Source organism: Podarcis erhardii, assembly GCF_964252035.2.
Source record: "Podarcis erhardii genome assembly, chromosome: 4".
Classification (NCBI taxonomy): domain Eukaryota; kingdom Metazoa; phylum Chordata; class Lepidosauria; order Squamata; family Lacertidae; genus Podarcis; species Podarcis erhardii.
The window spans coordinates 35,608,076-35,633,747 of NC_138508.1; the positions used below are offsets into that span (position 1 = coordinate 35,608,076).

A 25,672-nucleotide genomic window follows, 5' to 3' on the forward strand; every position below is an offset into this window, starting at 1 on the left:
GGGAACCAGGCAGCAGGCCTTCTCAGTAGTGACGCCCACCTTGTGGAACGCCTTCCCATCAGATGTCAAGATGATAAAGAATTGCACAGCTTTTAGAAGACATCTGAAGGCAGCCCTGTTCAGGGAAGTTTTTAATGTTTGATGTTGTATCGTGTTTTAACTATTCTGCTGGGAGCTGTCTAGAGTGGCTGGGGAAACCCAGCCAGATGGGCAGGGTATTATTATTATTATTAGCAGCAGCAACACCTGGGACAATATATTTTGACCTTACAGAATTTTGCAAAAGATGTACCATCATTCAGTGAAAAGCAAGGCTCTGAGCTGTCCTTGAAAGTTTTCCCCTATCAATCTCTTCTCCAATTCCCTGTTAGTTGAATTCTGTTGTTTTGTGTCACGGCAGGTTTGGCGCTCTATCCCACTCCAGTCCAAGGGCATTACTCCCTTATTTATGTTAAAGGGGAAGTTACCTTGTTTAGGCTGCATTGTCCATCAGTTCAAGAAAACTAACTGTACCAGGAGTGATGGAGCACTGAGCTGCTTCTTCCATGAGATAACAGGTTTATTTATGTACAACACTTGTTTGTTCATACAAATGTTTGGTTGGGGAACCTCAGGCCTGGAACCTAGAAGCAACCTTCCATGTCTCTCTCCCCAGGTCATTGCCTACTCAAATATTTTTGCCTGGCTGGAATGTGGCTTTGAATTGTGCAAATCTCCCAAATATAAGCGTTTGTAAGCATCTGTGGTTAACTACCAAAGCCACAAGGATTACATGCCTCTGCTGCATTTAACATTTATTTTCTAGTGCTTCAGCAACAAAAAGATAATAATAATAATAATAATAATAATAATAATAATAATAATAATAATAATAAAGACACTGACATACACTGTGTTGTTTGCTTGGGGTGTATTTATAGAACCAAAACCAATTATTAGAATAAGTCATCCTTGGGGCAGGGGCTTTTCCTGGAGGGAGGGAGGGAGAGGTGCTGTAGTCAAGTCATAAAGCACATGTTTTGTAAACAGAAGGTCCCTAGTTAGTGTCAACTACTGAGCTAGATAGACCAGTAGGCTGATTTGAAATAAGACAGCTTCCTGTGAAGGTGTTCTTGACCCATGTGGTTGTGATGACACAGTCCAAAGCTGTCCTGGGAACCTTTGAAGGTGGGGGTGCAACTCTGTTAAAATATAAATAAAATTACAGCTTACGTGGATAACATTCCATTGCAAATCCTAAAGTAATGAACTACATTGTCTCTTGTCTCTCAGTGAAGAATTGAATTAACGTAGTTTTTCTAGGGATAGGTACTTCCTAGGCTGTTTTAACAATGATGTCTTCAGAACATATATAGAGATTATCTGCATTCTGACAGTCAGTTGGTATTTGTGGCCAAGTTTGCTGACACCGTGCACTGTTCATTGCTCGTCATCAAACAGCAAGTCACAAAAATCTGCCACAATCTACACCTGTTGGAAATTTTACCTACATAAAGGACAATAAATCTACCAGTCTTTCAATTCTGTAAAATATCTGGACAGTCAGAATGATTAGTACAGCTGGGACCATGGGCAAATTCATGGAGTGAGTGAAAGCAAAGATGAAGAGAATGCTACTCTTAATAGTGATCACTGGTTCATAAACCACTTCTAAATATACTTTCACCAAAACAGGAATTTTGATTCCATTAATAAAACACTTACAGGTTTTAAATATTTTAAGTTTGTAAGTGCTCAGTCCAATAGTATAAATGTGGAATTACTGCTGCCACAACTGCTTTTCTTTCTGATGGAATAACAAGTTTGTTACATTTTTAAAAAGCAAAAAGGCACATACAGTGAAATGAAATTTATTTTTTTTTAAAAAAACACACACACCATGTATTCAGTATCTGACGCCTTCGTTTAAAGCCACAATGTAAACTGCCCGCTGTGCACAAGCACATATAGTACCACCCCAGAGCCCCCACTTGAGATTTAATAGCTGTCATACTAGCTGCTGTTTTCCAAGTAGCTTGGACTTGATGATAGTTCTTTTCTAGCATCCCCCTCTTCTTGCTCATTCTCACTGATTCACACATCTATACCTGCCAAAAAAGCAAAAAACCCTCAGTATGTATAGTACAAATTTTAATCCCCTCTGGAGAACAGAAAAATCTGTTTTATAGGGCTCTCAAGTTAGCCTTTACATATATAAAATGCAGTTCTAGTAGTATGTAATAAAAATTAGATTCTCATAGGAGAGAGGGGCCTTACAGAAATTAAGGCTATAATCCTATACCCACTTACCTGAAAGCCAGCCCCACCTAATGCAGTTTCAGGCATAGGGTTACACACAAGTTACGATTCAGCTAAAATAAGGCCTATTAAATTGTAATTGATCTCAATGGGAGATAGTCAAGAATTTATTTAAATTTGCCAATTAAATGCTTCTTACCTTTGGCTAGATCACACCTTTAAATTTTGGAATATTTGTATTTCCACACTGTAGCATGGACCACACAATAGGCTGATGGCTCAAATACCAACTTGACAGTTGGTATGATGCCTAATCTTTCTTCTTTTTTGCTGACAGCATTAATTCTTATTCTCTAGCTAAATAAGAGAAACTACAGAAATCTAGTTACCAAGATGTAATGACTGAAGTAAGCCTGATAATGAATTCCACTATGCCCTAGTTTTCAACAAGTTCATCAGCTTGTCTTTCGTTTGCTCTCTTGGATAAAACTGGAGTGTGTACATAATTGCAATATCCAGTTCTGAAAAGCCAGTCCTTCAATGAAAACTGAGCAGCCATTTTCCAGTTCTCAGCAATGCTACTTTGATAGAGATCAACTGTCAGCACCAGGGATGGGCATCCTGTCATTTGTCATCTGGTTAAATACGCAAGTAATCGAAGGACAACACCAGTTGTACGTGGGAAAGCAGCTTGTTATTTCGGTCTCAACAATTATATTCATGTGTGCGCACGCGTATTTACAATTTAAATAGAATCACCACAAATAGTTGTGCTAGGTATATTTCCCCAAATTCACTTCCAGTTGTCTAAAATTTTTATGGCTATGGCCTGCTGTGCTTCGGAAACCTGTTAACATTTCATTAATAAAAAAAAAAATTCCTAGAACTTTCTTGTAACATTTTTTTTTTGGGGGGGGGAGAGAAATAGTCTTTTTTAAATAGTCTTCCTTCTTCAGGAAACTGAATTTCCTTAGCAATACAAATCAAAATATGCCTAATCTGAAAATACTGATTCCAGGATAGTCCAAAAGTGCCTTTCCCTTTACATTTTTATACGTTACTGTATCATGTTACATGTAAGGCTTTCATTCATTAAGAGTCCTATATTTCCAACAAAATAGACAACTTGTTCGTTATAATTTATTCCACTATGAAACTGAAGATTGCATACATGGGGTTCTCAAATTGTCTCCCATCAGGGCATTGACAAGACCCAGAGTAGCTTAGCTTCCATTAAGAGCCTTCAGACAATGCCCATGGATAACCATGATCCTGGAGCAGATTTCAGATATCTACATGCTGTACAAAACAATTCAGACCACGTTGCTTAAAAGCGTGTTGTATATACTTTTTCACATAAAGAAGAATGTGTGTTCACCTAGTCCTTTCCAAGTTGGCAAGACCAGGAAGTTCTATACCATAATTACATTTGTTTATACAGACTGATTGATCAACGTTCAGTATGGGTACGGTTTCCTGCCATAAATAGTAAAAACATTTGCTGATGTGTATTGGTCGTATTTGTTTTGTTTATCATGGTGGAATCAGAGACCTACTTGTCCAGATCCTCTGTGACTTTTGATGGAGTCTAGTTTTCAACCACTTTTCTAAGCTGCTCTTGCAACCTAACGGCACAATCCTAACCAAATCTACTTAGAAGTCCTGCTGAATTCAGGTTAGCAGGGTTAGGATTGCAGCCCACATCCTTTAAACAGCCTATTGTCAGATCTTCAGAAGCCCCTTTCAAAGCACTATTTTGCACAGCCCTGCGGCTTTTCAGGCAGTACTGGTCAGCTGATCAGCAGTGCCTACAAGCACTTTTTCAGTCCAGCCCCACACCTGACTTCACGTAGAGCAGGGGTGTGTGGCTGGGCTGAACGGTGAGTCTGGTAGGCAGGCCCATTTAAAAAGCTAGGCTGATTCCATGTCCCTTAGGATAAATTGTCTTGTTAGGTAAGTTACCCATTTTTAAAAGGTAAATTCTATAGCAATAAGGTTCCTTTTTTAAAAAGTCACACCCCATTGAAACCAGCAAAAAAAATGGGGAAATAAAACATGGTTATTTGAAGTTTCACTATTCCGTGCAGAGAAGTTAGCAGCACATTCACATAACATGATTGTCTTTTTTTGTATGCTGATTTTCCAAGGAAGCAATTTTAAAACCAATACCCTAAATCTTACATGTATAAGAGATATTTGAATGTAATATTTATTTGGTGACTTTACAAGTGTAAGTCATTTACAAAAAAATAACAAACAAATGTAATTCTCAGTGCAGTTTCAAATATCTGAAAACAGGAAACAATCTGTGATGATTTGGAATGCTAGTATCAAGACAGCACATGCTTAATTCTTAATTGTTTTCCAGAGACAGAAGTGTCAGTGTACATAGAGCCACGCAAATAAAAACCGTTTTGAAAAACATGATACCATTACAGATGAGAGGGATACTTCAATAGAAAACTCAAGAACTCAAAAATGCTTCGTCTCCTTCCTCTTTTTTTTTTGTAAGTAGTTGACTTTCTAAACTGAACATAATGGAAAGATTAAAATTATCACCTAATCTTGTCAATTTTCTTCATTTATTACATTAACAGAATGAACTCTTTTCAGCAAAATGTAGTGTAACTCGTTTTCACAATGTGTGGCTTAGAAAGCAGTCTAAAATTAACTGACCTCAGAATACAATCTTAACACATCTGTGCTATACAATGAATTTTGTAAATCTGAAATAGTACTATTACAGTTACGGGTTCACTTCAGTAGCTCCTAGGAACAGTAGGGCAACTGAGATCAGTGGATTGAATGCAGACTTCCCAGGAGGTTTTCAATCCAATAGAGATCTCACCTGTGCAGGGAGGCAACTGTTGCAGATTGCCTCCTCTCCCCGCAGCCTCTAGCATCTCTCCCACTCCCACTCTTCTAAAGGGTCTCATAATTCTCTTGAAGTGTGGAATGTGGTACCGGAGGAGAAGGAAATTCATCAACAGTAGAATCCTCTGGGCAAAACCCCATTCAGGAGATGTTTCTACTGATGGGAGCAAAGTGTGGATCCAACCCAGTATGTGCCATTTGCTAAGTACTCGAATAGAAACAGCTCTTAAAATAGAGCTGAAAAAGTAACAAAACTGCAGATGGAAGCTTTGTGCCATAGCATAAGCCCAAAAGCATCTTTTGAAGCCTAAGTTACTGTTTCCAATTCAGTTGGACCCTTTCAACTAAACTTCACCCCAACAAGGTCTGATACTTATTTCTACAATAATTCTAGCACACATACTAATCTGACGAATCCAAGACCAGTGTTGGTAGTGTCCTTAACAGAGACAATTTTGCTCTCCTGAAAAATGTTTTGACAAATAGGCTTTTTCTAGTGACTTTCAAATTAAGACAAGGGAAAGGAAAAGTTGCTTTTGGGGACACAGGGCTACTGATAAATGGTAGTTAGTAAATTGCAAAAGATCTTTGAAGTAGTTCTCTAAACCATGCACTAGAACAGCAGATTGAGAACTTCGGTTTCTGTTTAGCTGCCACTGTTCTATTAAATGAAGCAGAAACTGTAAACGGGAAGAAAACAAACTGCACATGATAACTATGTTGAAATGATTTAGCTTCACCCACAATTGCCTTAAAAATCCCTACTATTCAACAACTTTGCAAATAATGTGTTCTTTGCAAAAATAAAATCAAGCCAGAGGGATTCATTGCATATAAAAAATTACACAGCACTATTAATTTTTAAAATCAACATAATAAGCAGTAGTAAAACATCCTGTAGATAGAGCCAGTCATTCACAACATCCACCCTCAGAACATGAGTCAAAATGGTTTTTATTTGCATGGCCAAAATAATATTTGATCCCCTTGCAACTCTTTTAACTTCCCTCTAACAATTATTTGCTGCAGGGGGAACAAACTGCTTACTCTGATGGACAGCCACTCCAGCAACACCTAAACATTTAACAGATAATTACAACACCATGGACCAAAAAAAACCAAAAAAACCCCCAAACCACCCCAGATTAACTTCCACCATTCAACACACTGCAACAGTGTCTTTAGGACTAGGTCGAAGGGGGCAGCTTTACTTTTAAAAAGGTCATTTCCCTCCAATTCTTTCTTTACAATGTTGGTGGTTTCAATCCATATTTCTTTGCAACTTCTGTCTGGGCATAGGCAGCATCACAGAGTGAGTAGAGGTGAGCCATTTCCATCTCAGATTTGGCTAGGTTAATAGCTTTATTGAACATTTCAATGGCTTTATCCAGATTGCCTCTGAAATAAAGGGGAAAGGTTGCATTAATGTAAAGGAAATAAAGTTTGATATGACAAGAGAAAAGCCCATTCTAAAACCAGAGACTAAAAATAATCCAAGGACAATGCCTGGGATAGAGCTGCATTCTGAAAGCTGAACTTTCCTCCTTAGCAATCACCAGTATTGTTATAGATATACAAGTCCTTTATCAAATACCATAAGTTAACGCTTAGCAGTTACATGTGGATGTTAAAAGAATGTGTGGTTTTTTCCAATTGAAAAAAAATTTGCAGCTTTGTTGGTGTCCTTTAACTACCGTATGCCATTTTTCTCTCAACTTCCTAATAGGCATTATTCGGAAATCTGTGTCCCTGTTTATCTGGTCTTAGAAATTCATTATGATGAAAGTATTTCTGAGATGCTGGATGCACAAAGATCTCCGAATGTCCATGTCTCAAACAGCTTCATTCTTTAATGTGCTAATTAATGTGATTGTTCTGGCCAGCTTTCACAACTTTCTCTAAAATACTAGATACCCTATGGAAAATGTAAAGGTATACAGAAGTATGGCCCCCAAAAAGGTGCAACTTCTATGATAAACAATTTGAGCAGGTTGTTTGTTTATTGTTGTTGTGTGGCCAAAACTCTTAGCTGTGAGTCCTGGAAGATCTGCAGACCTTTCCCCACCAGGCCTGGAAGGGCAGGGCCCTGACTGACTCCAGCTACAAAAGCTTGGGCTGCTGAACAGAATCTTGGGCTGGGGTATAGTTTAGGGGGTTTTGTTTGCAGGAGGGTTGTTGCTGTTATCAATTTCTGTATCTATATTTTGGATCTTGTGATTTATGTGGAAATAGTTCAATTTGGTTGTGTGCTCTTTGATGTTTTATTTACTGTTTATGACTGCTTTTGTTAGGCTTGTAATTATGTAATGTTGTTTATGCTGTAAGCCACCTTGAGCATGGTTTATACTATGGAAAGGCAGCATACAAATAAAATGGTGTATGTATGTATGTATGTATGTATGTATGTATGTATGTATGTAACTATGACTCTGCTTCCGTAATTCCTGCATTGCCTACAACACTTTTTGCAGTTTAGGCAACATCTGCTGAGGCCCACATCCAGACCTATATGCTATGAGCAATCTTAACTCTAAGGCTGCATACCTAGGCCCACTACCCTAGCGTAAGTTCCATCGAATTCAGTGGGACTTAAAGTAGCTTACATATGACTACCCTATAATTAGGTGGGTGGAAGTGCACATATCTCTCTGTGTGTATAGACACAGACAGACACAGATACACACTGCACTATTATATACTGCATCATGGTGCTTCAATGTCAGTGAGACCACATTGTTCTCTACTACAGAACTGGCCCAGGGTTATAGTGCTTTTGTCCGAGGTTGGTTTCCAGCCAGGAAGCTTTTCAAAGTTTAGTAGCATGGAATGCATAATAGCTGCTTGTCTGTTGACAAGCTGGAATTGTAATTGCGCCAATATGATAGTAGAGAACTGATACTGGTTTAGTAACAGCTGATGCCAAAATGCACTTCAGCTGAAGAAAAATCAACATCAATTCTGCAAAGGAAGTTGCTAATGACTTAAAGCACTTGTTTTCAACATCAGTACCTAACTAGAGAAGCATTTCTCAACCTTGGGTCCCATATGCTGTTAGACTACCACTCCCATAGCCAGAAGGGGAAGCAATCATGGATAATGGGAGTGGTAGTTCAACATCATCTGGGGACCCAAGGTTGTGAAAGACTGTACTAGAGGATCGGAGCCTGATCCAAGGGATTTTCACTTGGCACCTAGAATACAGAAGAGGGAGACGGGCAATGAAGCTTATCCCTTTCCTATACCAGCAGGGTTGGAGTACTGGATCAAGCTGGTGGATGGATCCTTACTTCCCAAACCCCACAGGGTCACTGACAAGCGTGTGGAACCATTTCCTTTGCAAACTGGCTTGACAGTGTCAGGGGACAATTATCAGGCTCGTGTGCCAGAAGTTCCCCACTGCTGTGCTATAGGACCATCTGCTTCCAACAGTCTTGAAGGAAGAAGTCTGATGACAGTAATGTAGCATTCTAGACTCCCAAACTGGGAAAAAATGGTACTTACCTTTGCACTTCAATTGTCCCCATAGTTTCATATGCAAAGTCACATTTGTTATCTATTTCAATGGCTTTGCTTATAAGTTCCAAACCTTTATCTAAATCCTGCTTCCACTGAAGTTGAAGTAAACTGCAATAAAAACAATTGCAGGCCTAAGTGAACTGTATGAAAACAACAGACCTAACGTAGTAGCATTCTCTAAGAAAGAAAATACAGTCTGAAAAAGTAAAGAGCCCTGCAGTCAAGTAGGCTCTGGATCCAAGTCAGATGTAGTCATTTACATATACAGTGGTACCTTGGTTTGAAAACATTTTGGATTATAAACATGTCAAATCTGGAAGTGTGTGTCTCAGTTTGCAAACTTTTTTTGGATTACAACCCCTTTTTGGGATTATGAACAAATTATTTTTGGAAGCCCCATTGGCAAAAGCACACCTTAGGTTACAACTTGTTTTGGTTTACAAACAGACCTCTGGAACGGATTATGATTGTAAACCAAGGTACTACTGTATACCTTTTGTGACAAAATAGAGGCTGGATTCTATTTAAACATGCCATCTTTTGTCTTTGTCAACAGCACAGCTGGATTCAAATCAGGTGAGAGTTCTTGGACAGAAATCCAACTGTTACTGTTGAAGGCAGAAGGTGAAATATTAAGCCTCTCTATCAGTTCAATCATACCTTTCAATCCGGCACATACCAAGCAGATACCTATTTATAAATTAACGATTACAGCTTGAATCCAGTGTGTCCCTACCACGAGGCTCCCATTAGAATGAATCAGTTTTCCACCCTTCAGTCCTCTCTGCAATCCCGCACACGTTTCAAGAAGAGGGGGAAAGATAAAACTAGCAACAACGATTATTTCACTTCTTCTACTGGGAGCATCCCATAAGCAGAGCTCCGTTCATGGGAACTCTGGATCCAACCCAATAATATCGCTATACCTTTAAAACATTGTAATGTTACATTATTACCACCAATAAAGTGAGCTTTCCAGAAAATTATGGATTGGAATTTTTTCCAAAATATTTACAGCTGCCCTTAAATGCTGGAGATCTGATTTAGCATGTTTGACTTTCATTTAGTAAAACAAAATTACAAGAAACAGGACTTACTAATTTAATATGTTGCATAATTATCTGAGTAGATTTTCCAGTAGCAATGAACTGAAATATGTGATTAGGAAAAAATGGAAGTCCTTGGTGTGATTTTAATTCAGTATTCAAACAAACTCAAAGCTTCAATTGGAAATTTTTATTGAAATGAGTATGTGTATCAATACTTTTAAAATACACATAACTACTCAATAGAATATTTAATTTCAGTAGAAGGATTCAATGTGGAGGCACTGTTAACATATTTATTTTAGTATGCCTGAAAAGTTGCACATATAGATACTTAGGATTATTCATTCTGTCACTAGTACTGCATAAAACTAAGTGGAACATTTTAACTGAAAGATAACATAGTGGAAATTTTTCCACACCACGTCCATTTACTAGGGAAGGATTTTATCCCTCTTTGTCACCCACCTGATGGAACGGCTTCCATCAGTGTAATGGAGAGCAAATACGTTTTCAGTGATTCTCCTTCCTCCAATATAACCTGTTTAAAAGTCCCTTAACCTTCTGGACCACAGGCTGGAGCACAAGAGGAACAGGTCATCCAAAACTGTTTCAATCCCCATTTTCTTAACAGAAGCTTTACCATCAGTTGAGCGACAGAACTGGATACAACCCATTATCTTTTTAGACAGATTATTTCAGATCTAAAATTTAGGAGACGTTTTCACACATACAATAAACCACAAAAGCGGACCTGCCGATAAGTCATAAATGTAGCAAGCAAGTATAGTACTTACCCTTTATGAACATAAGTAGTAGCATTATCTGGCTCAAGATCAATACATTTATCATACATTTCATCAGCTTTGCCAAATTGCTGCTGATCTGTTAATGCCTGTATGAATAAACATAATTGAATAATGAAAGATGTAGTTTAAAGACTAAGTTCCCATTCTTGTATACCTCTCCAAAAATAAGTGGCATATACTAGCCCAATCTGTTAGCACATGAAGTATCAAGAAGTATTATTTATTGAGTTGGTTCATGATAATACACAATTTATTCACAACTGAAGAGAAACATATACCTGGGCATATAGTGCATAGCCTTCAGCACACCTCGGGAATTTTTTAATAACATCTTCGAAGCCTTTCATTGCTGACTGTACTTGTAAAGCGTTATTTCCAGTATAGGCTTGACGATACTGTTAAAAAAACAACAAGTGACTATGTAAAAAATAAAAACATGGCAGAAAACTAATTTATTGTCATTTAACCTGCAAGCAATAACTAATACATTCTGAAATGTAAACCATCAACTTCCTGAAAGCAAAACAGTATTTTGACAAAATATTTGACTGCTTGACAGTAAAATCCTAATAAAACCCCATATACTTACCAATGCAAAGCATTTCTGTGCTTGTGCCAAGGCAGAATCTGGCCGCAAACGGATACATTCATCAAAATCTTCTACTGCATCTTCAACTTGGTCAAGCAGAATTTTTAGCTAACACAAAGAAAGAGTTATGAGCAAAGTTCTGCATGCTGTACACGGAAAAGTCAATGCCACTGATAGAAATACCAGAAAAAAAATCATTCCACACTCTAATTACCAGGGAAGATAGACCTACTCCAACTAGAAAATATATTTTGCATGGGTCATTTCTAACCAGCTGCCTAGTACTTGTCTCTTGTTTATCGCAAGTTTAGCATCCATCCCCATTTTACACTAATCTTGCACTTCTCTCCAGTTGCTTACTTTTTAGCAGTTAAGAGTTATTTAAGAACTACTCAAATATCAAAACACAGTTGTCAATCTCTCTCTCTCTAATATTCTGTAACAATATACTCTATAACTATCTATCTATATGTTACAGAGTATCTGATTTTGAAGGGGAAATAATCAAAACAACTCCTACCTACTACAAACTATCCCTGGATTATCACTTTACATTCTACTATTTTAATATTAGAGTGGTGCCCCGCAAGACGAACGCCTCGCAAGACGGAAAACCCGCTAGACGAAAGGGTTTTCTTTTGGAGGCGCTTCGCAAAACAAATTTCCCTATGGGCTTGCTTCGCAAGACGAAAATGTCTTGCGAGTTCCTGCGGGTTCCCCCCCCCTTTTCCCCCTTTTCCTAAGCCGTTAAGCCGCTTATCAGCTGATCCGCTGATAAGCCGCTTAACAGCTGATCGCTAAAAGCCGCTAAACCGCTAATAGTGCTAATCCGCTAAGCTGTCAATGGGCTTGCTTCGCAAGACGAAAAAACCGCTATATGAAGAGCCTCACGGAACGGATTAATTTCGTCTTGCGAGGCACCACTGTATATAGATATTTGCATTGGTATGTATGCCACCCTGGAATCCCTTTGTGGATGAAGGTATGGGTGGGAAATTTAATAATAAGTAAAATAAATACCTGCCCTCTGTGATGGTAAACATCTGCATTCTGAGGATCAATATCGGCAGCCATATTAAAATCTTGAGTAGAGAGCAAAGGTTGTTGTTGTTGCATATACATACTGCCTCGCTTGATGAGGGCATTAGCACGAAGCTGTTAAAAGGAATAATGGAAATTATAGCTGCCAGCTAAAAAGTCTTTTCAGAGTTTTAGGCTGCGTTAGTCATCCCACTTACCTGGGAGTAAGCCCCAAGGAATTAAATGGTACTTACTTCTGAGTAGACATAATTAGGACTGCAGCCCAAGTTCTGATAGCATAGTTTTGATCAATCAGATCAATCAGTCATGGAGTCCTATACTTGGGTAGTATTTGCAATCTGAACATGATACTGAACAAAATTACTACCATTTAAACTGTTAAGAACCCCCAAACAAGGCTTAAAGCAGGCCATGACACAGTTACAGGAAGACAAATATCCTAGATCCAGAGAACTGAATTGGATTCTTTGTTCTTCATTCCTCCCATAACACAGGGCTAGTCATATTATATTGAAGACCCAGGCACCCTTGTTATGGTATTTCTGGAATTTCTCTTACTCTCTTACTCCTTCTGCAATTTAAGTTTCATATAGCCCTGGCATGGGGAACCTTTGGGCCTCCAGATGTTGCTCAACTAAAACTCTCATAAGCTCCAGCAAGCAAAGCCAATAACCAGCAATGATGCGAGTTGTAATTCAGAAACATCAGGAGGGCCAAAGGTTCCACATGCCTGATATACTCTAAGGCAGAAATACATATGGTGGCTCATGGCCAATCAGTGGTTAATAGAAACTTTGTGAGCAGTTTGTCAGGAAATGGTTATGCAGGGTTTCACTTCCTGGTTAGTTCTTTAGAAGTCTGAAGCAAAGATGCAATTTATGGCCAGGTCTCCTTCGCCAAAAATTTGAAATTCGCCCATTTCTAGGATAATTTTGTTTAATGTCTGTTACACAATGGGCGAAACTAAATATTGGGCAATGTATAATGCCAATCCTGTGCTTGCAAGGAACCGAAGGGGAGAAAAGGCCGGCAATATGCTTAATTCTTAGTCCACCACTTTTCCTTTGTATATGCCCTCCACCCCCACCCCCAGGGTAGTGGAAATTATTTTCAACATTCACTTATTGAATTTATTGAAAAAACACTTAAGCCATCACACTTGAATCCTCAAAAGGCATAGTAATGACAAAATGTACTGGCTGAGGTCAGGTAAGAGGCAACATAGTTACTTATATATTCTACTCAACAGCAGAATCACAGAAATAAATGAACAGAATATCACTGCTTCATCAACTGCAAAACATTTCAGGAAAATAAACACATTCATCACTCACCTTTACATTGGCATCTTCCATGCCAATAACCTGATTCAGATCAGGTTTGGCAGCGTTTGCATTACCAATAAGCAGGTAGAACGTAGCTCTTAATAGTAAAGCTTCTGCCATATATTTTCCTTTAGCCTCAATTTCTTTAGTACACTCACTAATTATTTTGTCATAGTTTTCTTCTTCCATATATTTCTTTGCCTTTAAATAGCCAGAGCTGAAAATAACATGCATATTGGTCATTAATGGACAGTGAGGAATTCTCCCTAGTTTTAATAAAAAAATATGGGGAAGGCATTTTGGGTGGTATCACTGGCCTATACATTAACTCACAAACCAATTGGTCCAAAATATCCTATTCCTCATCAATCCAGCTTTTAAATTTTCAAATATGCAAATTAATAATTTACTTGGGTGTTATCAGAACTATTTCAACAGACAGCACATATTAAAGCACACAATCAAATAGCAGATAAATGTTCAAAAATGTTTCAAGAATTTATCTTAAAAAAAGGTTTAAGTATCCCAAGTACTCTGACTTTGTAAGGTGGCAATGGCCTTGAAACTAATGGTTTGAGTAACCTCCAGTTCAGAATGTTCATGTGTCCCGATTGACTGGTTGAATCAAATGCACTGTGTGTGTGTACACACACACACACACACACACACACACCACTCTTCAATGTGTAGCTAATGGTGCCATTCCTTTGCTATCTATGACCCATCTTCAGCAAAACTGAACACTCGAATTAACAGCATGTGCATTTGACATTCTCTTGAAACTGAACAACTGTCACTTCTCTTTTTGTATGCTCTCATACTCAAGTATCAAAAGAATAATTTCTGCTGTTCAGAAAATAAAATGTTGGTTTTATTTATTTAAAAGAATTTAATACTACCCTTTATTTAATACTAGCTTTCAACAACAAAATTCCCAGGTAGCTATCAGAAAGGAAGCTAAACGCAAACCTTTGTTCTAGTAATACCTGAGAATTAACTTCTAATCCTACTATTTGCACATTTATAAACCAAAGTGGCAGTGCTTTGGGTATTCCTTCCATAATAAAGAAGCATTTGTTTTTAAAAAGCAATAAATGTTTTTGCTTATTGTTTAAATTTATACATTTTCTTTTTGCACATATGCCCAACACTCTGAAAATGATTCTCCTCCTGCACTACAAACATATTCTACAGTATCAGGCAAGTTGGTAGTGTACAGCTAGGGCAAACAAAAGCCATGTTCTAAGCAATTATTTTCCTTACAGATTTTCAAAGCTGAAAATATACAGCACCATGCACTTTACCTTTCTTATAAAGCATGCTTTAGAAACATAACGGTTTGTTCTAATAAATATAATAATAAATTTTTATTTATATCCCGCCCTCCCCAGCCGAAGCCAGGCTCTACTTAATTCTAAGAAAATGTCACTTTCTGTGTACTTCTTGGATCGATACCTATCTTTCCACAGAGGGAGGTATATACCTAATATTCCTGATGACTTAAGCCAAGGAAAGAATCATGAAAGGGATGCAAAATGTCATGCTCCCTCAGCCCAGCCTTCTTTCATTCACTCTTTCCTCCTGCTAGCTCTAGCCATGGTAAAGTGTTGTGATGGTACCAACTATAACCAGGCTTCAATTAATGCCTAACTAGAATTTGAAGATAGTAAAAAAACAAATCCTGGTTAATATTAACCGTGTCTGACCCACAGAAGTAGGGAAGCAAATATGCATTTGTCACAATGATAATATTTTAAGCACGGTTAAAGCAACATCAGGATAATTATGTCCAGACAAGTCCACAGATCAGTCTCCATACCCGAGCACTGGAAAATGCACAACCTAACATCAATTTTTTAAAAACGATATAGGGGTAGGGGGGAGATCCTGGAAATTACAGGCTGGTTACTGGTGGAATGTATTGTTGAAGATTAAATAACCAAGCATATAGAAAAACAAGGCTTGCTGAAGTAGAAACAGGATGCCTTCTGCTAGGATAAGACCTGTCTCACTAACCTATTAGGAGTTCTTTGAGAGTGTAAGGAATTATATAGGTCCTCTTATGGATCAGGAATTGGTTAAGTAAAAGGAAGCAGAGAGTTGGAATAAATGGGCGGTTCTCCCAATAAAGGGATGTAGGAAGCAGAGTCCCACAAGGGACTTGTGCTTTTTAGCTTGTTCATAAACAGCCTAGAGTTATTGAACTGGTCTTTGACCGTAATAAGAAATTACTTACTTACTTACTAGTCTAGAGTTAAGGGTGAGTAGTGAGGTGGCCAAGTTTGCTTTTGATATTAAGTTGTTCTGGGTCATAACAATAACAAAAATGTGAAAAGAGGATTAGACAAATTAATGAAGGATGAGTCTCTCCTGCTATTGTGCTCAGGGCCTGCTTCTGGCCTTCCAATATGCATCTGGGTGGCCCTTCTATAAATGTCTGTCCAGTATAAGTTAACAAGAAACTAACAACAAAACCAAATACCAGCTTCCAAGTTGAGGATAGAGACATTTAATTACACTCTTATCCAATGACAAAAATGAAAACTATTATCATTAAAAACAAGCAGCAGCAAACATTAATTGGGGGTGACCCCATTTCCATAAAAAGTTGAAAATGTTTTGCGAGTCTTAAAGTCTCACACCCTCTTTTTAAGAAAGGAAATCATGTTACACGCCTTCCTACAACATTGCTACAAATCACTTCTTGCTCACTGTCACAACATCTACCCATCAACCATACCTTATTACAAAATCACACACCCTTACACACAAACACATTAGCTAGTAACCTGTTACTCCGTGTAGGTGCCACAAGCAAAAGGTGAGCTGGTCCTGACACTGGATGCAGACTCCTACTACTGGAAGGAATGTAAGCACTAGCTTTATTTAAATTTTCTTGTTTAATTAATTATATGTGATACCACAGCAAAAGTCCATAGTTATAAAGATGATGATGCATACTAGAAAACTGAAAATTTACTCACTTAAGTTTATCATTTACTTACTTTTCTTTTATGACAGAGGCTTCTCCTTCTTTATCTTTATCTTCATCAGATTTCTCTCCCCTAAGAAGTGGTTGGGAGATAATGTCATCCGTGAAAGAGCTGAAGTATGATTTGATAAATTGTGGTGAAGGCATCAGAGGTTCTCTGTTCTGAAATAAGATGGACAGTGTTGGTTGAAATGCCATTTCTAATTTTTTTATCAGTCAATGGCAAGTAACTAATCCAACTGAAATTAGCACACAATTTAATTACACTTTTAAAAAACTGATTTCTGGTTCAATTTCTAAGTGCAGTTTAGGTGCTGGTGGCAGCCTATGAAGTACTAAACAGTCTGGCCAGGGTTTTTGAAGCACTATTCCTTCCTTATCAGCCTGCTAATTCTTTTCCATCTTCATGAAGACCCTTCTTCTATTCCCACACCTAAATTAAGGGGGTGTTAATGAGGGTGCTAATTTTCACTTAAGAATACTCTTTCATAGAAAATCTGGATGAACGCCATGCTGTTATTGATATTCCAGGTCAGAAGGACTCTTTTCCTGTAATATTGATACAACTGCTGATGTCTTGCTGGTTTACCATGATCTCTGGTATTGTAGTTGATTCCTTGCTACTGAAACTGATAATTAAACTATCTAGAACACATTATCCTACTGAAACCAAAGTATGTCTAACATAAATAAGACATACCTCCATTCCCCTTCCCTTCCTGTTTTTCTTATGTTTACTTTTAAATAATAAGCTGTTTAGGGTAGGAACCTGGTTTTTGTTCTTTGTGGAGAGCCATGTATATACTGGAACATGGTTGTTTTTTGGCATGTTACGCAGAAAAAGAAAAATAAATATCGTAAAGTATCTGACTTGTGGACTTGCTGCTTCTATTGCCTGTATCAGCTACTTCCACTGTGGTTATCAGCAAGCCTTACTTTCACTAGGACCAGTTTTCAAATCACTTCACACTTTCTGTAAAAACCATTAGCACAGCTTTATTCTTGTAACTGGCACCAAATGGCAGGTGTGTTACTATCACAACCAATATTGAAAACATACCTTATATTTTTCTTTGGCCTTTTCTTTCCCAAGAAGTTTAAGAACTTTATCAGCTAGCAACATACTTTGCTGATTTTGAAAGCCTTCTAAAATGCACACTGCAGTGACATCTGGGGATTATAAACAGAAAACAATTATATGAATTATGAGTTCTTTAATCCTTGAAAAACTTTATAGCCAGTTGCCACAATGTACATTTTATCCCTCTGAACACCTGGTTTATACATAACCCTCTTTGCAGCCAAGGATTTTGAAAATAAACTTATATTCTTTTGCTGAATTCAAACAACTTCTGCATCTTTAAAGTACAACATACTCACCTTCTAAACATTCTTTCTTATTGTCTAGCTTCTCATGTGCCTTTGCACGCCTGAAGAGGGCTTTTATGTATCTGGGATTTAGCTCAACTGCCTTTGTACAGTCTTGTGCTACCTCTTTCCATTTTTGCTGTAGATATAAGAAGAACCAGTTACAAATAAGCTATTTTCTCAAAGGAAAAAAATTACAGGAGATTTCTACCACTTTTAACACTGCAACCTAGTATGCTTTAATAGTTTTTAGTCCAAAATGATCTTATCTTCAGATGCTGCTCTAGATTTAAGTTACAAATCCATCAACGCAAGCCTATGCTTGTTTACTCAAGAGCTAAATTCCAGTGTGCTCTATGCACACTCCCAGGTTGATGTGTTTAGGATTACAGAAAATGGTTACAACTACAGAGTAGTCTTACTAAAGTATTAGTAAACAGTTTGACCATAAAGCATATGAATTTTTCGCTCTCAAAGTAGCATCTTGGAGACAGATGTCCGGGAAAGCAAAGAGCAGAAGCAGCCAGTCAAAAAGGAAACCGGGAAACTCGGCAACCCAATAAGAAAATGAGTGTGTGCATGCTAAAACAAGATATTCTAAAAAGAGATACAGCTGGTAGGAAGAAGTATTATTTATACCCCGCTCATCTGGCTGGGCCTCCCCAGCCACTCTGGGCGGCTTCCATAGAAACCAAAAATACAGTAAAATATCACACGTTAAAAACTTCCCTGCACAGGGCTGCCTTGAGATGTCTTCTGAATGTCAGGTAGTTGTTTATTGCTTTTACATCTGCTGGAAGGGTGTTCCACAGGGCGGGCGCCACTACTGAGAAGGCCCTCTGCCTGGTTCCCTGTAGCTTTGCTTCTCGCAATGAGGGAACCGCCAGAAGGCCCTCGGCGCTGGACCTCAGCGTCCGAGCAGAACTTCTAAGCATGTTTCATTTGGGTGTTCAAACTTAGCCAAACATTTGCTGTCCCCTCCATGCAAATGGGGAACAAGGGAGACAGCTTCAGTTAACCACAGCTGAGTGCATGGAACTCATGCATATCCTGGATTCTTAAGTCTGAATTTGATCATGAAAACAAAGTCTATGTGCTGCTTCTCCCTACCAATGAACTGCAAACAGCAAGTAGCACTTGTGAATTAGAAGAATTTTAAACCTCTGCATGTGCGGCGTTTAATGCCTAGGGGGCTAGAACAAATAAAATGTTTAAACATACAAAAAAGCAGATGAAGTCTATATTAATAATGTTTGCATTTAAGATACATACCAGTTGCTCATATGCTGCAGCTCTGTTCTGATAAAAAGTAGAAAGGTCAGCATTTTTCTCAGGCGGACATAAACTGATGGCTTCGGTATAGCACTGAATGGCTTGCTCATATTTCCCAGCTTTAAAATATTTGTTGCCTTTGTTCTTTGCTGCTTGGGCTCTATCAAGAGGGCTCTGAAAAAATATATATGTACCATTCATACATATTTTGAAAATACAAAAGGGTGGTTTTACTAAAACTTTAAAGTCTCCAGAACCACCTTATAAACTGAGATATGAAAACTAGGAGCTAAACAGCACCTTAAACCTAGGTTATGTGCGCAACAACGGAATGTCTAGGCACATTTTTTAGTAACAAGAATACAAAGCTGAAAATGAATGAACTGCAGCTAAAATATTATGTTCAATTTTCACACAGTCTAGTCCTTCCCCTGCCCACCCCCCATATATTCTTAAGAGGGTCTCTTCTCCAGTCTTCAGAGAGTATCTGGAAGTGGGGAGGCCGGAAAAGGTCCTCTTTTCCTCTTTTCCTTCCACTCTTCAGTTTTAATCTGAAATCTTAGGCGCAGTACTGTACCGAGCTCAGAAACTGCTCACGCTAATGAAATTCCGTAGCAAAATGTGCCTAGAAAAATAGGAGTTTCGAACACTGCAGCTGATCACAAGAAACATTGCAGCTGATCACAAGAAAGCCACTATTTTATAAACATGCTCCTTCTAGGTAAACAAAATACAGCATTCAAAACGTGGCAAAGATGTAAACATTTTCCCCGCATTTATTTAGAGCAATCTAATATATATATAGAGGAGGCCTATATGATATATATAGAGAGGAGGCCTATATAATATATATATAGAGAGAGAGAGGAGGCCTATATAATATATATAGAGGAGGCCTATATGAATCTCAGCTATGTATGGTTATAAGATGATGTGCATATAAGGCTGCCACAGCTGCCAGCTGAGAGGAATGTTTAAAATATTTCCCTAGCTTATGAAAGATTTGTGATGTAGATCTTGCTACCAATTTAAACATAAACATACATTAAACACACTGTCACACTAAGATTATTATTTTAATAAAGAAAATAGAAGTAGAAGATAAGCCTCTTTTTATTACCAGCACAGGAAGGTAATACAGTGGTACCTCGGGTTACATCCGCTTCAGGTTACATACGCTTCAGGTTACACACTCCGCCAACCCAGAAATAGTGCTTCAGGTTAAGAACTTTGCTTCAGGATAAGAACAGAAATCGTGTTCCAGTGGCGCGGCAGCACCAGCAGCAGGAGGTTCCATTAGCTAAAGTGGTGCTTCAGGTTAAGAACAGTTTCAGGTTAAGAACGGACCTCTGGAACGAATTAAGTACTTAACCCGAGGTACCACTGTATAGCTTACACATGTATCTCCTTTCAAGTCCAAGAGAATACACAACTTAAGAGAGAAGACTGTTATGGTCACTGAACATTCTGTGAGGCTTCTTGCCTGCTAATAGTTATGAGTGACCAGTTGATACTTGCACAATGACAGCTAACAAGACAGCCTTCATGCTTTCCTGTTGACTTGGAACCTATGAAAAGCCTTTGAAAGGCAACATTCTCCAATTAGAAAGGAGGCGCTAAGAGAAATTCGTGTTAGTTTGAACTTTAAATTTGGACTCCTTGAGAGGCAGACAAGAGAGCTGAGTTTTAAGCTGGAGTTGACTAGAACTGGGTTCAGTCTTGGAGCTGAGTGAACTACTGTAGTTATTCTCTGGGAATCTCAGGCATGATCAGCAGCTATATTACTAGCTTGCTTGCTTCCATAATGCTTTGCTTATTTTTTGTAAACTAAAAACAAGTATATATAGGATACCATGTATCTCTAGGGTTTTTTGTTTTTTTTATAAATAAAACACTTAACTCTGTAGCACTGAACCTAGACAATTCTCTGCTCAAGGAAAGGAGATGTGTGTTGAGGATGTTACTATGGTCTTTTATTATTAAACTGCTCAATGTGCAACCAATGTGGTGACATAATTACATTCTCACTAAGAAGACATCTTCAAACACTATGAATTTTGTTTATTTCTAAGGGGTCAAGTGGAAGAATTGATATCTTCAAAATTAATGTTTTTAAAATTAAGACTCCTAGTTCTGAGGGTATAACATATTTCAATGGTAAAATTTACATGACCTCAATCCAAAGCTTTGTGGATTCCTTTGCAAACACAAGAACTTCAAACATGAAGCAGGCACAGGGCTGTATTGCATGACTTAGAAAATCATGTTGCTCACAATGAAGAATCCCTCCAAGCATGCAAAATATCCTCTAATTTCTACATTGTAGGAAAACACATCATAACAGAAATGTTAATCATTTAGACATTAGTTGCCAGCAGATGAAATCTGTACTACCTGTACAAAACTGCTCAAGTGCCATAACAGAGAGTTAATGTCATTTAGTCTTGCAAAGGCTGTTTGAATAGCACTTTATGATTACTACCTTGTCTCTCAAACACAAACTCCCTAAATGAGATAATGCAGAAGAGTATATTTGTTCATTTTTAAAGAAAACTATGGTAAAACCAAGCTGATAAAAAGGTTTGTGGTAAAAAGTAAACACTAAAGGAATGTGCATTGGTCTTCATTATTTTTCCATGTCACAAAGCTTATGAACAAGGCTTTTGTTTTTAGGGACAGTGTCTTCTCAAGCAGAATGAGGAATTTGCTGTCATTTAATGGGCATGATCTCAGTGAAGCCAACATATGACAAAAATTGACTAGAGATGTATAAAGGACAAGTTTCAGCTTTTTCCTTACAGATATATAATTAAAAACTGTCTTTCAAACAACACAGGCAATTTTTTATTCTTGTGATCCAAGATCAGTACCAAAATGCCAGTGAAAAATAACTGGCACCAACCAGCTATACCACAAAATGCCTCTCCAACAAAAATGCAGTGCTTGTCTCTATAAGATATTAAAAGCTTGAGATCTGAAATACCTTTGGCTAGAAAAAGATTTCCAAATTCTAGGCACCTACATCATTTGTTAAGAAGGATGACTTGGGGACTTTTTATTATTTTCCATTCATTAATACAACAACAACAACAACAACAACAACAACAACAACAACAACAACATACAAATGCTATTAAGCTGCCTAAACAATAGAAGATACTTATCCTATTTCACTTTAAAGAAAGGAATATATATATAACTACTCATAAGATCAATAAGTTTTAAAAGCGCACTTTTAAAAATTTGCCATTAATTATTTAACCTGATATGGAAAGTGCTAATATTCATTCTCCAATGCTTGCAAAGAGAATGCAAGCATTCCAATTTCACAGGATTTCCTCAGATAGATTAAAAAATAAAATTCCAAGTTGGAAACAGAATTAAGCAACTGTTCACATCATGCAATCAGACTACACATTTTCAGAGCACAACAATGTAGGTAGAGCAACTTTGGGAGCTAGTGCACCATGTAAAAAAATAAAGCCCTTACTTTAAGCCATGCTTTATATTCCTAATCCATGGCCTGGCATAATTGGCAACTAACAGCTCCCGTCAAATGCAAGAGACTATATACATTTCATTCTAAGATTAGAATGCTGGTAGATCCCCACTATCTAATGACTGCATTCTGCTTAGAAATCTCAAGAGACACCAAGAACTTTCATTTTTATCTATAGGAACATTTACTAAGACAGCAATAAGATGCCTGACTCTACATCAAAACAAGAACTGTTTCCAATTTATGTATCTTCCTCATGAGTATTTATTTATCTCTGCCTTTCTTAACTTGCACTGAATTGCCTAGTAAGATTTAGACTGGGCACTAATTCTCAAACTGTGTGGTCATAAGTGCTAAAGTGTGACTTGAAAGAAGTTTTGGAGCGTCAGACTAGGCCATGCGGAAGACCCCATACAGCTTTAGCTGCCAGTATGTGAAATGAGACACCATCCTGAAGACAAATATGCACTTCGATTTCCCAAAACAGTCATCAGTACAGATGGCAAGAGCATAGGCATCTCTGAAGCATTCATTACCACTGCCCAGAAAGCACACCTCCAGGCTCTGGCCATCCTGGGCAGTGACTTAATTAAGCACAGGGGAAAGTAAGCCTCCACTATGATGCACTTTGAACTGGAGCATCCTGCAGTTACAAGGTATCTTTTGAATTTAAAAACAAATTTCCTCCTATTTTAATCAAAAGTTGTTGATGGAATCAAAAGTTTGAGAAATATTTACATAAAATTTCAAAATATACGTCTCTAAATCAAAGCCATTGCATTTTATTTCAAAGCAGTCTAGCTGAATCAGACCAAAGGCCCACTTAGTCCAGCATCCTGTTCTGTGACCAACTACATACCTATGAGAAGCCCACAATAAAGATATGAGAACTGCACTTGTGTTCCGGAGCAACTGCTAATCAGAGGCATACCACCTCTGAAACTGGATGTAATACTCAGCCATTGATAGCTTTATCCTCCATGCATCTGTCTAACCCAATTTTAAAGTCATCCAAGCTTATGGTCATAACTACCATCCTGTAGCAGTGAATTCTAGTTTAACTATGTGCTGTGTGAAGTACAGTGGTACCTCAGGTTAAGTACTTAATTCGTTCTGGAGGTCCGTTCTTAAGATGAAACTGTTCTTAACCTGAAGCACCACTTTAGCTAATGGGGCCTCCTCCTGCTGCCATACCACCGGAGCATGATTTCTGTTCTCATCCTGAAGCAAAGTTCTTAACCTGAGGTACTATTTCTGGGTTAGCGGAGTCTGTAACCTGAAGCATATGTAACCTGAAGCGTATGTAACCCGAGGTACCACTGTACTTTTTCTCTTGTCCTGAATCTTCCAATGTCAGCTTCACTGGATGAGCCCTGGATTCTAGTACAGTGGTACCTTGGTTGTCGAATGGCTTGGCTCCCAAACAAATCAGCTCCCAAACGCCACAAGCCCACAAGTGAGTGTTCTGATTTACGAACGTTTTTCGGAAGCCAAACATCCGACAAGACTTCCAATTGAGTGCAGGAAGTTCCTGCAGTCAAACACGACTCCCAGAATAGATTAAGTTCAACAACCAAGGTACCACTGTATTATGAAACGTGAAGAGTGCACTTCTAGCCACGTTCTCCACACAGTGCATCATTTTACACATCTCTATAATGTCTCTCCTTACCTATCTTTTCTTCCAAACAGAGAAGCCCCAAATGTTATATAACTTTTTCTCATAGGGGAATTGCTCCAGGGCTTTGATTATCTGGTTGCACTTTTCTTCATCACTTCCAGTTCTGCAATGCCCTAACTAAAGTCAGGTAACCAGAACTGTACAGTTCTGTACACCTATTTCAACAACTACTTATCCCTGTTTTCAGAACATAACAGACACAGGAGCACAAATCTTAGAATCTACATTACAAATAAGAAGCCTGTGGCCCTCCAGATGTTGCTGGACTACAACTTCCATCATCCCTGACCCATTCAATATACTTGCTGGGAAGTGGAGCCCAATTACATCTGGACAGTCACAACCACTTAGCTGTCCCGATCTATATCCTCCAGATGGATAAAAATCAGTTCATAAATGCACTGGTTTTTCATGTGCTCAGAGCTCTTTCAAAGAAGCAATAGGCATTATCTGCAGGAGGACTGTACTGCATGCATGACTGCATAACTGAATTAGCTGCACAGCCCTCACAGACAGTGTTCTTAATCCAAGTTGTTCATAAACCAAGCTGTTCTTAAACCAAGGTACCACTGTATATGACCAAAGAGACACGCTTAAGACACTTGGAATGTCCTACACCTATAACAGTTAAGAGCTGCCTTGAGGAAGGGCTTTCAAAGGCATTCATACTCTTAAATCCAAACCTATGAAAATATATACTGTATCATCAAGTGGATCCCCCATCTCCCAGTGATGGAGTCTCATAACTGGATTCCCCACTTATTCTAGTAACAGCACTGAGTCTCACAATGGAGGGCTTTGTAAAGGCTAACTAAAGTTCCTATCCCAAGTCAATTACAAATTGGGACCAGACCCTGTCTGAGGTTTGGGTCCAATTTCTAACGGGTATAAAGCCATCTCAGTCCTTTCCACTACAGCAGTTGTTTTTTTCCAGCTTGCCAGGGCCAGCAGCAAGAGGCTAGAATCAATGGCGGGGGGGGGGGTCAGCAACTTGGAGAGGTCGCCCCTGAAATTTACTGGGAAGATTTGATCCTATTCTCCAACCGAAACAGAGCGGCTGCCAGCTGCGCTCCGAAAGAGGAGAGCCAATCGGGGAGGGCAGAGGAAACGAGGGCCCTCATGCACTACGTATATTTAACTCCAGCGATCATTCCCGCCCAGCCAAAGGTGAGGAGGGATTGGCGGAGGCGACAATGGGCTGGGTGTCTTTGCCGCCAGCCCCTGGGAGGGGCCGCGCGGTCTGGCCCTCCGTGCTCCCCGAGAGAGGCCCTTCAACACAACCGAGGGCCGCTGGAACCCCAAGGAGCCCTTGAGCTCCGGCACGTGAGCGGCCTCCCGCCGAGCGCGCGCGGCCGCCGCCTCCCAACGGTTGCGCCTCCCCAACGTTCCATTCCCAACGGCCGCCCTCGAGCCCCGTTCCTC

General features: G+C 38.7%; 1 protein-coding gene across 3 annotated transcripts in view; it reads right to left on the bottom strand.

Annotated features, from left to right (window-relative positions):
* Positions 1-1,834: 1,834 nt before the first annotated feature.
* TOMM70 (translocase of outer mitochondrial membrane 70) overlaps positions 1,835-25,672 on the bottom strand; it is a gene marked incomplete at its 5' end in the record, with an annotated part of 38,456 nt that continues 14,618 nt past the window's right edge. For 2 of the 3 annotated variants that reach the window (XM_081859717.1, XM_081859719.1), the window contains 11 exons: positions 1,835-6,510; positions 8,614-8,736; positions 10,472-10,569; positions 10,762-10,878; positions 11,073-11,180; positions 12,093-12,227; positions 13,448-13,655; positions 16,444-16,592; positions 17,491-17,600; positions 17,811-17,937; positions 19,071-19,244. In XM_081859717.1, coding sequence (XP_081715843.1) covers positions 6,357-6,510; positions 8,614-8,736; positions 10,472-10,569; positions 10,762-10,878; positions 11,073-11,180; positions 12,093-12,227; positions 13,448-13,655; positions 16,444-16,592; positions 17,491-17,600; positions 17,811-17,937; positions 19,071-19,244 — 1,503 coding nt within the window. In that variant the 3' untranslated portion in view covers positions 1,835-6,356. The remainder of the gene's footprint in view (positions 6,511-8,613; positions 8,737-10,471; positions 10,570-10,761; positions 10,879-11,072; positions 11,181-12,092; positions 12,228-13,447; positions 13,656-16,443; positions 16,593-17,490; positions 17,601-17,810; positions 17,938-19,070; positions 19,245-25,672) is intronic. The other variant, XM_081859718.1, reaches the window with a different exon arrangement.